The 15,972-nt window shown below is 40.3% G+C and overlaps 1 protein-coding gene across 1 annotated transcript; it reads right to left on the bottom strand.

The window, feature by feature from the left end:
- Positions 1-945: 945 nt before the first annotated feature.
- On the bottom strand, positions 946-6,260 carry LOC141344441 (macrophage mannose receptor 1-like). Its single transcript, XM_073849341.1, has 7 exons — positions 6,224-6,260; positions 5,787-6,146; positions 3,974-4,309; positions 3,529-3,879; positions 3,120-3,443; positions 2,908-3,008; positions 946-1,077 (listed from the first exon to the last, which is right to left on the bottom strand). Exons 1-7 carry the CDS (start codon positions 6,258-6,260, stop codon positions 946-948), a joined length of 1,641 nt encoding a protein of 546 aa, XP_073705442.1.
- Between the last annotated feature and the right edge of the window lie 9,712 nt (positions 6,261-15,972).

Below are 15,972 nucleotides of genomic sequence, written 5' to 3'. Positions count from 1 at the left end.
GCTCACAACCCTGATGTATCTAGTTTCTATTGAGAAATAAAAATTAATGGAATAAAGGAAATGTACTACATGACTTTAGCACCTTATTTAGACCAACCTAGCATTTCTTTGTCTCCCTCTTCAGTGTAATCCACACTGATCCACTGTATCCAGCATCCGCTATATTTATCAGCCTGTTCACATCACCCATGCTGTCTAAAGTAACCAGATCAGTGAATCTCCCTCTGCAGTAACTCTGAGCCTCTAGCCACAACATTCTCACATTCATATAGTCGTATGAAAGAGAAAGAGCAGAACTGCTCCATGCTCTATGGCTATATGAAACAAAATAACAATTTGTATGAAAAAATATATTTGTACATGCAAAAGTGTATGGAAATAAGTTATTGTATTACAGTAGTGATTTCAATAGAAGATCATTGTGTTCTTGTTTATTTTAGGAATAATATGCACAATATGATTCCAATGAAATGTCCATCAAATTTATTATGAGAAATAAATGATCATACTTTACATTTCAAATAATGGCTTACACTGATTCACATATCTCAAAGTCCTCTCTACATACACACTAAAAAGTTATACCTAATTTTGCTTGTAGTGTTGATTTTATTACAGTTATTATTATTTAATATTACAAAATATTTACATTTAAAAACTTGAGTATTAATAATACATTTGGAAAGAGGGAAAGTTTAATCTAGTAAGAAAACAGCTGTTTTTAGTTAAACTAAGGCTAGATATATTAATTTAGATATTGATATAGAATTTCAGAACATATATTTTCACAGTCAATTTTAATAAATATATTATACAATGACTATTTATTCATTATTGGTGTTTAGACAATACTACCACTACTTCTCTAAACAATAAAATTCATTTTTTTTACTTTATATTCTTTTATTATGTACTAAAAGTTACCTTTATAGATTACATTGACGATTACTGGCTTTTACAGTGATTATTTGAATTTGCTGTTTGCTTGCTCTCCAGATGAAACACCTCTTCACCTTCCCTCTGCCTCCAGCTTATTTTGTCACTTTCCACCCCAATGCTCTTCAGCTTTTCACTTATCTGGAAAACCAGCAAGAAATAATAATAAAAAAAAAAAAAAAAAAACATCTCATACTTAAAGGCTACATACAATATAAATACATAAAGATTAGGGATGGGAAGATTCCCCGATTCACTCGGTGCATCGGTTTAAAAAGTTAACTATGCGATGCATCGGTTTAAAAAATGCACATCGGATACAAATTGGCATTTGTATCGCGATGCATCGTTTCTAACATATCTGCATCGGTAAATCCTGATTTATTTCTTTATAATTATTAGTAGACATACAATACTTTTATTATTTAGAAAGTGGAAAATATTGTTAGATTGTTTTCTCCCCTCTGAACTGTTTCTCGAGCACGTCTCCCTTCACTGCTGCGTGAATGACGTAGCCTATCACAACACAACAGAGACCAGGGCGAGTCCATTCTCAACCGGTGGCCCGCGAGATGGCTTAAAATTAATTAAAATTTTATCCTAAAATGGTCAAAGCACGGCCTCTTTCGTGTTCTGTGATTGATTGCTTTGGGACTCGGCGCAGCAAGCCTCATCGCACTGTTAAATACAGGCTGAACGGCGGCTCAAAACTTTCAACCGCGGCACGCAAACATCATCAGAGACCTGCAAGGGACTGATTTTTAGTCCCGCTCACCCATAGAGGTGGATCTTGTAAGGGCCAGTTGTGTTTATGCACATATGAGCACCAGCATCAACAGATATAGTATGTATTTGTATTTGCTGTATTTTTCATTTGTATGTTCATTTTATAATGGATACAAACAGTAGATATTCGGTCAGTCCAGTTCAAATGGACAGGTTTAGTGAGTGGTATTTGGCATCTCCCTGTTGTTCTGTTTGGCAGGTTCACTTACTTTAGAAAAAGTACTCTGTAGTTGTTTAGAATGTCTGAATTAAAGAATTCAGGAGCTTTAAATCTGTCTAATATATATATATATATATATATATATATATATATATATATATATATATATATATATATTTATTACACGGCCCTTTGGAATGCTTGATTCTGATTGGTCAGTTGAGACATTTGCAGGTTCGTTCTTTTCAAATAATCACCGCTCCAAAGTAATAACGCATAGCCGGTACTACTTGTATGTTTAAAATCCCTCCGTGCCAACAAAGATTACCGTTTGGCGCCATCTTGTGACAAACACTGGACAACCACAATTAACAATGGAAAATTTCGATATTAATCTATTTAAATTGTCTATTTAAAATGTTAGTCACATGGTACTATATCGTTTCGCGGAAGGATAAAAATGTTAATTTAAAACAAATATGCCAATAAAAGTTTTCAAATTCATATTCATGTCCAGTTTTTTTCCTTATGTGGCAAGTAGCCATGTAATAAGCGGGATAATGTACAGGCAGCCTGTCGTTATCGCGAAATAAGCCCCTTCAGTGTGATACAAGACCCTCCGCTTCACGTCGGGTCCTGATCACACTGTCGGGGCTTATTTCTGCGATAACTACCGGCTGCCTGTACATTATCCCTTACATATATATATTTACACACACACACACACACACACACACACACACACACACATATATATATATAAAATCAAAAAGTCTTGGTTTTACTTGGTTAATAAATAATCTCATTCAATGGCACCGCATCCTCTTTCACATCATCACATAAACTTGATCTAATTAGTTAGTGCTGAATTATCGCATCGTATCGTGATATGGGTGTGAATCGTATCGTATTGCATCGCAATATGTCACAAATGTATCGTTAATATATCGGATCGGATACTTTGTATCGAGATGCGTATCGGATCGCATTATACCTAGATGCCCAACCTTAATAAAGATACATACCACATTTAGAAAGGCAGTCTGTAGTGAAGGATCATTCAATGTGCATTTTCCATTACAGGACAACTTAAACCGAACAATCTGCTTTTTAATTAACTTGTCATCTAGAGAAATAAAAGGTTAAAGAAAACTAACACATTAGATACATAAATGAATAAAAACATATGTCACAGTTGTTTTTAATCACTGGTTCAAGAGTGACCTACAAAACCCACCTCCATAGCAAATAAAAGGCTGCTGTAGATCACAGCTGTATTGAGCCCATTTCCCAGAATTGCTTCTTGACATGCCAACACAGTCACCAAGTCCTGAACTCAGTAATGGTTGATCTCCTGCCCAGTGTCTAAAACTTAGATTCCTCTGATCAGACCACTGCCAAGAGTCCAGAAACAGACCAATCCAGAGCGATGATTCATTCCTGAATAGATTCTGCTGCTCTGGACTGCTGATACTCGCCAAATCAGTGTGGTGTTGTCTGCAGTAACTCTGAGCATCTCTCCATATCATAGCAGTCTCCATAATAATAAAACCAATGCTGTCTGTCTTGAAACACAAGATAAGGACCAGTCCTTAGTCAAGAATCAGCTAAAGTTGAAAAAGCAAACTCAGACTTAGAGGACTCACCATTGAAACACACAAATGGGAGAACGCTGCTGCAGCTCTCATCATACCAGCTTCCATTAAAGCTTCTCACACACTCCCCATCACCACTTGGTTCTCCTGGACTCCACATGCTGTAGTTGGAGATTGTGCCTTCCCCCAAAGACCAGACCCAGTGATACTCTGTCCCAGCGTGGAGACCTATCCATACTGAACCACTGTATACAGAATCCACTGTATTCACCAGCCTGTTGACATCATTCATGCTGTCAACAGTGGCCAGATCAGTGAATCTCGCTCTACAATAACTCTGAGCATCTACCCAGGTCATGCTTTCATTCATATACTGGTATGTGCGGTAAAGAGCCTTGGGCCCTGTTACAAATTGAAAGGACAATAAGAATCATAAATACTTTTACAGAACATGAAACAACATCTCATTTCATTTGTTTAAAAAAAAAGCTCTCACCTCCATGGCAGATAAAAGGACGCTGTAGGTCACAGCTTTCATGAATCCATTTCCCAGAATTGGTTGTTGACATGCCAACACAGTCACCAGATCCTGAACTCTGGGATGGTTGACCTGCTGCCCAGTGTCTGAAGAAGTTGCTCCATTTTTCAGACCATTCCCAAGAGTCCTGGAACAGACCAATCCAGACCCACGATGCAAATGGAACAATACTCTTGAGCTGATTATGTTCCTCAGTGTTGTGGATGGTGGCCAGATCTGTAAAATACTCTCTGCAGTAGCTCTGAGCATCTCTCCAATTCTTCCACAAATCCACCTTTATGTATCCAGTGCTTTCTATCAAAAGAAAAGAGGCGAAATAAGAAGGTCACAACTCTTCATCTCAGCTAAACCTAATACAGTGAGGAAAAAAAAAAAGATCCCCTGCTGTTTTTGTACGTTTGCCCACTGACAAAGAAATGATCAGTCTATAATTTCAATTGTAGGTTTATTTGAACAGTAAGAGACAAAAAAAAAAAAAAAACACTTTTGGCAAAACCCTTGTTGGCAGTCACAAAGGTCAGATGTTTCTTATAGTTGGCCACCAGGTTTGCACACATCCCAGGAGGGATTTTGTCCCACTCCTCTTTGTGATCCTCTCCAAGTCATTAAGGTTTGAGGCTGATTTTTGGCAACTCAAACCTTCTGCTCCCTCCACAGATTTTCTATGGGATTAAGGTCTGGAGACTAGCTAGGCCACTCCAGAACCTTAATGTGCTTCTTCTTGAGCCAGTTCTTTGTTGCGTTGGCTGTGTGTTTGGGTCATACCCATCCACATCCCATTTCCAATGCCCTGGCTCGCTTCAATACCCTAGCCCTGACAGTACATGGCCCTGTCAGTCGTCCCTGTGCAGTTGTCCTGTCCTTGTCCTTAGCAGAAAAGACACCCCCAAAGCATAATGTTTCCACCTCCATGTTTGACGGTGGACATGGTGTTCTTGGGGTCATAGGAAGCATTCCTTCTCCTCTAAACACGGTGAGTTGAGTTGATGCCAAAGAGCTTGATTTTTTTGGTCTCATCTGACCACAACACTTTCACCCAGTTCTCCTCTGAATCATTCAGATGTTGGTTGGCAAACTTCAGACAGGCCTATATATATATATATATATGTGTGCTTTCTTGAGCAGGGGGACCTTGTGGGTGCTGCAGGATTTCAGTCCTTCACGGCGTAGTGTGTTACCAATTGATGTCTTGGTGACTATGGTCCCAGCTGCCTTGAGATCATTAACAAAATCCTCCCGTGTAGTTCTGGGCTGATTCCTCACCCTTCTCATGATCACTGAAATACCACAAGGTGAGATCTTACATGGAGCCCCAGACCAAGGGAGATTGACAATTATTTTGCGTTACTTCAATTTGCGAATAATCACACTAGCTGTTGTCACCTTCACAACCTTGCTGATGGTCTTGTAGACCATTCCAGCCTTCTGTAGGTCTACAGTCTTGTCCCTGACATCCTTGGACAGCTCTTTGGTCTTGGCCATGATGGAGAGTTTGGAATCTGATTGACTGATTGCTTCTGTGGACAGGTGTCTTTTATACAGGTAACAAACTGAGATTAGATGCATTCCCTTTAAGAGAGTACTCCTAATCCCAGTTTGTGACCTGTATAGAAGACACCAGGGAGCTGCAAATCTTGCTGATTGATAGAGGATTAAATACGTACTTTACTCATTAAAATTCAAATCAATTAATAACTTTTTTGAAATGCGTTTTACTAAAACGTACTAAATCAGCAGGGGATCAAATAATTTTTAACTCATAACTCACCACTGTAGCACACAAAGTAAAAAGCAGCCGAGCATTGATAAGTACTCCAAACTCCATAAGCAAGAAAGCCACAACCATTTTGACTGTTCGGTTCTCCTCCATTCCAGACACTGTACTGTGCAAGTGTATCTTCTCCGTGAGACCAACCCCAGCGTTTCTGTGGCGCCCTCTTCAGTCCAATCCACACTGATCCACTGTATCCAGCTTCCACTATATTTATCAGGCTGTTCGAATCACCTATTGTCTCTACAAAAGCCAGGTCAGTGTGCTTCGCTCTGCAGTAACCCTGAGCCTCTGGCCACGACATTCTTGCATTAATATAGTAGTACTGTCTATAAACACCAGAAGTGGTCCTCAAAACCCCTGCAGAAATAATTTATATATGTATAAAATATGTGGTCACATGTACTTGTAAAAACATTGCAATTGACCTCACCAACCTGACAGCAGAAGCAGCACAAACAGACTCCCATCCATGACTGCTCACACAGATCGTCTCTGCTGTATTCTAATAAGAGATGAACAGTGGTCACAACTTAATGCACCAAAAGGCTCTTCTTAAAGATTTCTTGACAGTTACTCAAAAAAAAAAAAAAATTATAAAATAAATAAACTCAAATGTAAGGATCCACTCGCTGGCCCGAAAACAAAGTACAGTGATCTGGTTGAAGGTTTTAATGCATGTTCGGTCTTTTCACAGCGCTTCTGCAAAGTTCATTTGATTTATCAAGATTTAGTTTCAATTTTGGTCTGGCTCCAATTTCAAATGATCATTAAATTTAGACTGTATTTCCAATCAAAAGGTGATCACAAATATCGATTATGAATTTATTTAAATATTCGATCGTTCTAGACATTCCATATTTTAAATTATCCGTTCATCAGGGACCCAGTGTCACTTTTATGTCTCACGTTGGCCTTTACGTGGATCATACGACACAAACTCGCCAGCCTGATTATTAATCAGAGGTTGTAGAGGACTAACACATTCTTTGCCAGCTACCTACTGCTTGCTTTTACAAAGACTGTAGTTTACTTATTCTTACCTATACACAACTTGTTAATATCAGTGATAAGCAGAAATCAGAAGGTCTTCAGAGGACGTGCCTACTGCTCCATCCATTCCCAAGCCTTCAGTTTGTCATATCCTGGCCTTAGATTTGTGGTAACATCAGCCTCCACATAATTTACTAGTTATAATGATTGCAGGAGATTTCCAGAATAAATCAAATATAACATTTTATTTTGTTAGGTAAAAATCTATCTTGCCAATTACACAATTAAACAATGAGAATCCAATTCAGTTTCAATTTAGATAAATACATAACCTCAATGACTCAAGGATGTATCCTCAAAGTGTTTCATCACTTGCCTTAAATACTCCAGACCAAAACAAACAAATCTTCCAGCCAGTTGTACAATCAGTTGTACCAATCAGTTGTACACAAAACACAAAAACCTTTTGGTTTGTCAGGAGATCTCACGGCCCAGGGTCGCACCTGGTTGGAGGTTCTCATCTGCCTCCAAGGGGAAAACACACCCCTTAGCAGCAAACCCAATTCTATGGAAGTTTTCAATCTTTCTCACAGCATGTGACTGCTATGAAATTGAGACCATTTTACCAATCACATAGAGACCTTTAGAATGATACCAAACATGAAGGGGAAAAACAAAATATTCACAAGATATAACATGTGGATCTTCTTAGTGACTTTCAGCAAAAGCTTTTTTTTTAGGGAGAAAGGTGTGAGAGGCGGGGAATTTAAAGAAGAGAAGGGGGTAGGTCAGGGTGGGGTTGTTTGCTCTCTTTGAAGATCTCTTCTTCAGATTAGTTTTATTGTTTTGTTGCATGCCACCTGTTCGTCCTGTATTTTAATTCCATGAGGAGATAATTTCACTCCTTACATAAATCTCTATATCCAAATCATGAGAATTTGTATAGGTTTTATGTTAATGTGGTTCTACGAAACGTATATTTACTTAGATTTGCATACAGACTCTGAAACATAAAATACTGAACCAATGACAACACCTAAAACATAAGTCATTTACTTATGAACTTTACAGACTTACAAATATTGGAATTGTGACATTAACATTTTATTATATTGTATTCATCACACCAATAACAATATGTTTTCAACTGCATTTATTAAATGAAATGTACTTATTTCATCAATAAATGATAATATTACATTCTGTTTTATGTGAGTTCTGCTGCAAACCTGCCTAGGATTACATGATGTTAAACAATACCACACTTGAAAATATCAAAATATCTTTTTAATGCTATATTGTTACTAAAATTGTCATTTTTCTGCATATTTGGTCTGTTTAAAAATTGAGTGGCTTCTGATTGAGCGAACAAGATTCAGTGAGATTCTGATTGAGATTCATTGGACTCTCTGCTGCTGAATTTTTGCTCAGATTCCTGTTACATCTGGGCTGTATTCTGGCTGCATTGAGGATTACTGGTCTGGGCTTTTGAGCATAGTATAATATTTTGTCAGAGGTAACATTACGCTGTTGATTTTCCAACAATCTCCCTTGGATTTGTCTGGTGAGTGTCTACTCCATGGGACTTCCACTATGTCTGCTGTCTACTTCTGACTGTTCTCCGAATTATCGTCACTTGGAATAGTCAATTTGCTTTCTTCTCATCTCTCATGGCAATTAAGACTATGGCATTTACATACACATCCTCTGAACTAATCTGACTGAATGACTGGTCAGTCATGCTGCCATCAGACATCTATCTACGATGCTCCGGCTTGGGGATTCTTTGTCGACCACGATATCTTCACGGCGGCGCTCGTTCTACACGGTGAATACAGCCGACTGCAATACCGGGCAATATTCCTGTAATATTGTGTTCGTTTGCGATGCTGTTTATCTCCACGCGGGGCGAATTTGAACCTCCTTCGCTTGCTACCACAGGCGTCCCAGCATGACTTGTCATTGCAAGAGTCAAATCATCTTGAGATTAAAATGGCTTTGATAAATGCAAGATCAGTATTGAACAAAATATTTTTATTGAATGACTTCTTTTTAACCAAAAACTTGGACTTCTTATTCATTACTGAAACATGGCTTACACCAGACGACCTAAGCCCTCTATCTGAATTTTCCCGTGTACTGTAACTATCTTAGTTGCCCAAGAACTTCTAGTCGGGGTGGAGGAGTTGCTGTCATTTTTAAGGATGTGTTTAAATGCAAACCTCTGCCTTTTGAGGCTTACTCTAGCTTTGAGGTTTTAATGTGCACAGTGGAACTTTCTACTCACGCTTTGTGTTCTGATATACAGACCTCCAAAAGTCAACATTGTTTTTATAAAGGAGTTTTCAGATTGTCTATCAGATGTGGTCCCAAGTGCCGATAATCTTTTGATTCTTGGTGATTTTAACATTCATCTGTGTTGTCCTTCGAGACCTATTTCAAAAAAATTTGTACAACTTTTGGACTCTTTCAATCTTTTTCAACATGTCTCAGGTCCCACACATAAGCTGGGTCATACTCTTGACCTTGTTTTATTATCAGGTTTCTCTGTTAGTAATGTAACTGTTAGTGAGGCTGGGCTGTCTGACCACTGGCCGGTTTTGTTTGACAGTGTGATTGCTTTCTCTCGATCTATTAATTCCTTCACTGCTTTGCAGTTTACTGAAGCCTTTGCAGCTCTGCCTGCTCTTAGCAGTGTCCTGGCAGTACAGGATACAAATGTTGAGAAGTTGGCTAATAGTTTCAATTCTTCAGATATCTTAAATATCCAAAAAAATATCCCTCTTAAACCCAAAAAGACTAAATCAAAAAATCAGCCATGGTTCAATAACAGCATTAACACTTTAAGAAAGGATTGCAGAAGGGCAGAAAGAAGATGGAAAAAGGATAAATTACAAATTTCATATCAACTATTGCAGAGCAGCTTGTCTAAATTTCAGGAAGCTGTTTCTTCAGAATGGGCAAAGTACCTTTCTGACATAATTTTGTCCAAAGATTTTGTTTTCTACGTTAAATTCTGTGTTAAACTCCTCTAGATCAACAGGCTCAGATCCTAGCTTCGGGTTATGTGAGAAGTTTTGCAACTTTTTCATTAACAAGATTGCTTCTATCAGGGTGCAGACTTGTAATGAATCCCAGAAATTTCACTATGAAAATACTAGCTCCTCAGAAGGGGCAGAGTGGGGCACTAAAATCCACCGGGAAAATTCTGACCGCACCGGCCCCATCCCCTCCAATTAGCCCAAAATTTCCCAAATTATCTTAAGAAGTACTAAATACTTTTTAGTATATTAAGTATAAAATTAGTGTGTGAAAACAGAGTGAGTATTATTTAAGTGCATTATGGAAGTGCACATTTTTCCATTTGGGGTAGTTGCTGTTACACTGTCTTTGGTTTTATGTTGATTACGTTACTCGACCACCACTGCAGCACCTTCACTGCCATTTTGCATTTTTATAGAAATAAAAATAATTTACTGCTGTTGGAAAATGTAAGCTACAATTCTAAACTGAAAGCATCTGACAACAGGGTTACCAGGTCTGTATGACATAACTTGCCCAATGGCCAGTCAAGAACAACCCAGAAAAGTGCACTGACCATATCCCAAATATCAAAATGTTATTGCACACATCAGTACGAAATTTTCGTCCGAGATTTTTGCACGTTAAAAAAATAAATACAGGTGAGGTTATGTTAATCGAGTTTAGACACTGCCTCTGAAACTTTCGTCCGTCATAAAAAAAAAAAATTGATTTTCTGCGTTTTTTCGCATCCATAATAAGCATTTTGATAGGAAAGGATGACGAATATGAGAAAACTAAAAAAAACGCATGCGTAAATCGGACTCAGTGTGCAATGACCTTTAGATTTAACTGATCATGGGTCGAAGTAAGGAGAGATGACTAAAAAAATAGACCAGGCTGGAGGATTTGCTGCTCAATCTTGTGCTCACTGACAAATATTTACAATGTGCTGCTCCCTTTACACAGAGTGCGCGTTATCGCAAAATCAAAAGTAAAAGTAAACAGCGCGAGCACTACATATTGAAAGTGCGAAAATTATTTACAATATTACAATGTTTGCAGGTGCGGCCAGTAAAAAAAAAATGGTGCTCAACTAAATATCGTACAAATTTTGTGATTGGCTATGTAGTGTGGGGCTCGGGTGGGCCAAGCTTCTGATTGGGTGGGCCAGGCCTACCCTGGTCCCCCCGTGGAGCCGGGCCTGATTCGCGGAGAATTTAGGAACGTCAATGATTCTAATAAGCTCAGGCCGGTCACGTTCGCCTCGCGCCCGCCCAATTTGTGATCCGCTGTGTAAATCCTTCGGCTGGCCGACCGGGAAAAGTCCCAGTCGTCCCGATTGCCACTCTGCCCCTGCTCCTCAGTGTTTCCAAATTTTCAAGCTATCTCACTTTCTGAGTTGTCAGACACTATTTTAAATATGAAATCAACTACTCTTTTGATTACATTCCTACAAAGCTGTTGAAGGATGTCCTGCCCGCTGTTTTGCCCAGCTTACTTTCTATTATTAACAGCTCTGTTCAGACAGCTACTGTTCCTTCTTGCCTTAAACATGCTGTGGTCCAGCCTTTTCTCAAAAAAACAAATCTTGATCCCACTGATTTAAATAATTATAGGTCAATTTCAAAACTGCCTTTTCTGCACAAAGTTTTGGAAAAGGTTTGTATTAAACCAGATTTCCTCTTACCTAACTTTAAATAATATTTTGGATCCCTTTCAGTCTGGCTTATATCATATCTCACAAATAGGAGTTTCTTGGTGAATTGGTGAATTTTCATCAAACTTAGTTCCCATCACTTGTGGGGTACCTCAGGGCTCTATCCTGGGTCCACTTTTATTCTCCCTGTATTTGCTCCAGCTTCGTCTTATATTTGAGCTTCATCAAGTTTCATACCACATTTATGCAGATGATACTCAGCTTTATTTCCCTCTAAAATCAGGTTCTGACTCACTGTCCTCCTTGCTGGCTTGCTTAGAGGACATCAAGATTTGTATTGCAAATAACTTCCTACACTTTAATCAAAAAAGACTGAAGCTATCTTGTTTGTCCCTCCTCACCTTTTACATAATTTGAGATCTACACTGGGCCCTTTTAAAAGAAAACATCCGTGATAAGGTTAAAAATCTGGGAGTCATTTTTGATCCTGAACTCATTTTTGACAAACAAATCAACTCTGTAATCAGAGTCAGTTTCCTACAGCTTAAGGGGCTTCCCAAACTTAAAAGTTTTCTCAGTTTTAAGGACCTAGAGGTTGCTATTCATGCATTCATTTCAATTAGGTTGGACTATTGCAATGCTCTTTATGCTGGAATCAACCAGCTTTCATTAACGCGCCTACAGTTAGTACAGAATGCTGCTGCTCGTTTTCTGACAGGGGCAAGAAAGAGGAGCATATTACCCCTGTGTTAGCTTCACTCCATTGGTTTAGAATTGATTTTTAAGGTTTTAGTTTTAGTATTTAAAGCACTTCATGGTCTTGCCCCCACGTACATTTCATATCTCCTCCATTTCTATTCTCCTGTGAGAATGCTTAGATCATCTTCTCAGATGTTATTGACTGTTCCTAAATCTCAGTTAAAATCTAACGGGAACATGGCTTTTTCAGTTCATGGTCCTACGCTCTGGAACTCTCTGCCCTTATCCATCAGATCATCCCCTACATTATCTTCTTTTAAATCGTCTCTTAAAACATCTCTTTTCTCAGGCTTTTGCTTAATTTGAATTTATTCTGGTGTTTTTCTGTTGTATTTCGATGTCTGCATTACTTGTTTGTTTTAAACGATTTTATATTTTATTTGTCTTAATGCTTTTGTTAGCTGTTTTTTCAGCACTCGTTGCTTTTAAGGTGCTATATAAATAAACTTGACCTTGACCTTTGACATTTAATTTTATTTATTATATATTTACTATGGAATGAGTATGTGGTTTGGGGGTAGGTAAAGGGGTCTAGATAAATGCATTAATACGCATATCTTAATGATTGAAAAGATTTGTAAATATTTTAAATTTTTATTGTAATTATTAATCAATTACTTAATTTATTAATTAATTTATTGTAATTTCACATTTTAAGCTGTGTAAAACGTCCAAATGTACGTCTCAGCATCAAAGCATACAAATATTAACGTTTTGTGTCTGTAAACGTTACGTATAAGCAATGAGACCAGGCCGTTCCATTATATAATCAATATACTGATTGTGTGCCGGTTTTTTGTTACTCCACATCTGGAATTACTCCCTGCCTTCAAAACTAAACTAACATTAACCTACTACATTGTTGCCAGATCTCACTAGAAAATCAAGCCATGGACATTTTACATTGTGTGAACAAATACATTATTGGTATTCAAATGATTGGTGATAATCAAATTTACACACTAAAAAAAAAAACACCAACACATCACCTCAATTTCAATTCCAAATTAGTTACAACTGTCCTTTCATTTTAAACCTTTGAATTCAGAATGATATAAATAAGACATATTTTAATTAACAAAAGCAAATATATGAAAACAAGTATGGAAATACACTAAAGGCTAACAACTCTATAAACATAACAGACAGTGTTAATATGGCACATGCAGTCTGTACACTGTTCTAGTTTTTTGCTTGTGTAGATGTTATAAATTAAACATGTAATTTAACATTCATTAATATGATTAAATATCAAGGGATGGACAGACATACAATTCCTTACCTTAATATTTCCTGCAAATCCTCTATATTTTTACATATACACTTCTACTGTAGATTATTCAAAATTAGTTCAAATGAAACACTACTTGCTCTTACATGAACTGCATAGATGAATCCACCCCTAAATGCAAGTAAAAACAAATTTGGTCGGTGACTACGTGCCGATATGTCTGTGCTGAAGTGGGCGGTTCTTGGCCAAAACAGAATAAGCTGCAATGTGGACCAGACTTTTAACCGTTTAGTTTAACAAGTCAAAATATTTTTGGCACATAACATTTTGGCGAATATGTTAATGCTTTATTTTAGCTTGGAACTTAAAGCAAACTATAATAAAAACCTCTGATTGACATGAGGTCTGACCTCCCTGAAAACCTCAAATTACACTTTTAAATGTTACACTTTTAAACACTATTAAAATTTCAATTAAATATATTCATTTTTCAGTCTGCACCATAACATGTAAAAGAGTAAAATGTTGACTTGTTACCCTCAAGAACACTGTAGGATTAAATGCATTTGCCCAGACATGTGTCACAAACGGGACGACCAAGAGTGAGGATCCAAATGCAAGGCTTTATTTTGATGATCGTAGACAGGCAGACAGGGTCGAAAACACCAGCAAACATGAACAGCAAAGATAATCCAATAGCGTAATCCAATAAACAAGCGTGGGTCAAAATCCAGGTGGGCAGTCCAAAGGAAACAATGAAATGAAAACAAGAAACTAGAAAACTATGACTAAGACTGGGAAAAACAAAAACAGAACTATGGCTAGGGAAAACAACAAGGAGACTGGGAAAACCTGGGAGCAAGGAATAACGCTTGGTAAAGTCCGTAAATGCAAATCAATACTTCGCAGAGTGTGTGTGTGCTGAGCTGGCTTTTATTGCAGACAAACAGGAAGTAACCAGCGAAGCAGCAGAGGGAGCAGCAACAGTCTGTGAGGGGCAAGGCTCCATCTGCTGGCCTGGTGTGACATAGCCCCCCCCCCAAGGAGCGGCTTCCAGACGCTCCAAAAACAACAGGAAAAAAACAGTCCAGGGGAGCGGTGGGGGGGCCAGGAGACTGAGGCAGAACAGGTTGGGCAAAGGCCCTCCAGAGCAGAGCTGGAGGCAGAGCAGTCCTCTGAGGTGGAGCAAGAGGCTTAGGAGCCCTCCAGGGCGGAGCAGGAGGTGGAGCGGCCCTCCGGGGCGGAGCAGGAGGCTTAACGACCCTCCGGGGCAGAGCAGGAGGCGTAGAAGCCCTCCAGGGCGGAGCTGGAGGCAGAGCAAGAGGCTTAACAGCCCTCCAGGGCGGAACAGGAGGCGCAGGAGCCCTCCAGGGCGGAGCAGGAGGCGCAGGGGCCCTCCAGGGCGGAACAGGAGGCGCAGGGGCCCTCCAGGGCGGAACAGGAGGCGCAGGAGCCCTCCAGGGCGGAGCAGGCGCCCTCCAGGGCGGAGCGGGAGGCGCAGGAGCCCTCCAGGGCGGAACAGGAGGCGCAGGAGCCCTCCAGGGCGGAACAGGAGGCGCAGGAGCCCTCCAGGGCGGCACAGGAGGCGTAGAAGCCCTCCAGGGCGGAACAGGAGGCGCAGAAGCCCTCCAGGGCGGAACAGGAGGCCGCATCATGGACTGGGACCTGGGGAGAGCAGAGACAGAGGAGGCAGACAGAGCAAGGAGAGAGGTAGAGAGTTCATGGGGGAAGGTGGCCTCCATAGTCGTGACTAGGCAGATGAGAACTTCAGGAATGGCTTTCGTGGTCGTGTCAGAGATGACAGGGAGCCTAGGCGGTGCAGGCACAGTGTGAAGCCTTGGCGGCGCAGGCAGAGCAGGGAGTCCTGGCGGAGCAGACAGAGCACGGAATCTTGGCGGAACAGACAGAGCACGGAATCTTGGCAGAACAGGCAGAGCAAGGAACCTTGGCGGAGCAGGTAGAGCAGGGAACCCTGGCGGAGCTGGCAGAGCAGGGGGCATAGGCGGTGCAGGCAGAGCGTGAAGCCTTGGCGGTGCGGGCAGAGCGTGAAGTCTTGGCGGTGCGGGCAGAGCGTGAAGTTCCGCTATGTACGCCACCTCCGAAAGAGGTATAGGCGCAGCGGACATGCGTGTAGATGAGGTCTCCAGAGCAAACTTGTGGGCGGACTCATGGGCAGAAGAGGGCACTGGGGCGCAGTGTACAGCCCACACACTCAAAATGGCGATTGCCATAGCAGGTAGCGCAGTTGGCAGAGGAATGCCCTCCGGGTCAGTGGGCGTGAGGCTTGGGAGCGTTGGCTCTGCGTGACGTGGGAGCGTTGGCTCTGCATGGCTTGGGAGCGTTGGCTCTGCATGGCTTGGGAGCGTTGGCTCTGCATGGCTTGGGAGTGAAGGCTCTGCGTGGCTTGGGAGCGAAGGCTCTGGCAGATCAGACGAAACATGTCCCGGCTCTGGATGTTCGGGCGAGACGTGATTTGGCCTGGAAGGAACTGCTGTGACTTGATTGGGCGTGATAGGAATAGC

The sequence above is a fragment of the Garra rufa genome, chromosome 10 (assembly GCF_049309525.1).
Source record: "Garra rufa chromosome 10, GarRuf1.0, whole genome shotgun sequence".
NCBI lineage: Eukaryota > Metazoa > Chordata > Actinopteri > Cypriniformes > Cyprinidae > Garra > Garra rufa.
Note: the sequence above shows the minus strand (reverse complement) of the source record. Positions and strands in the feature narration are given on the sequence as shown.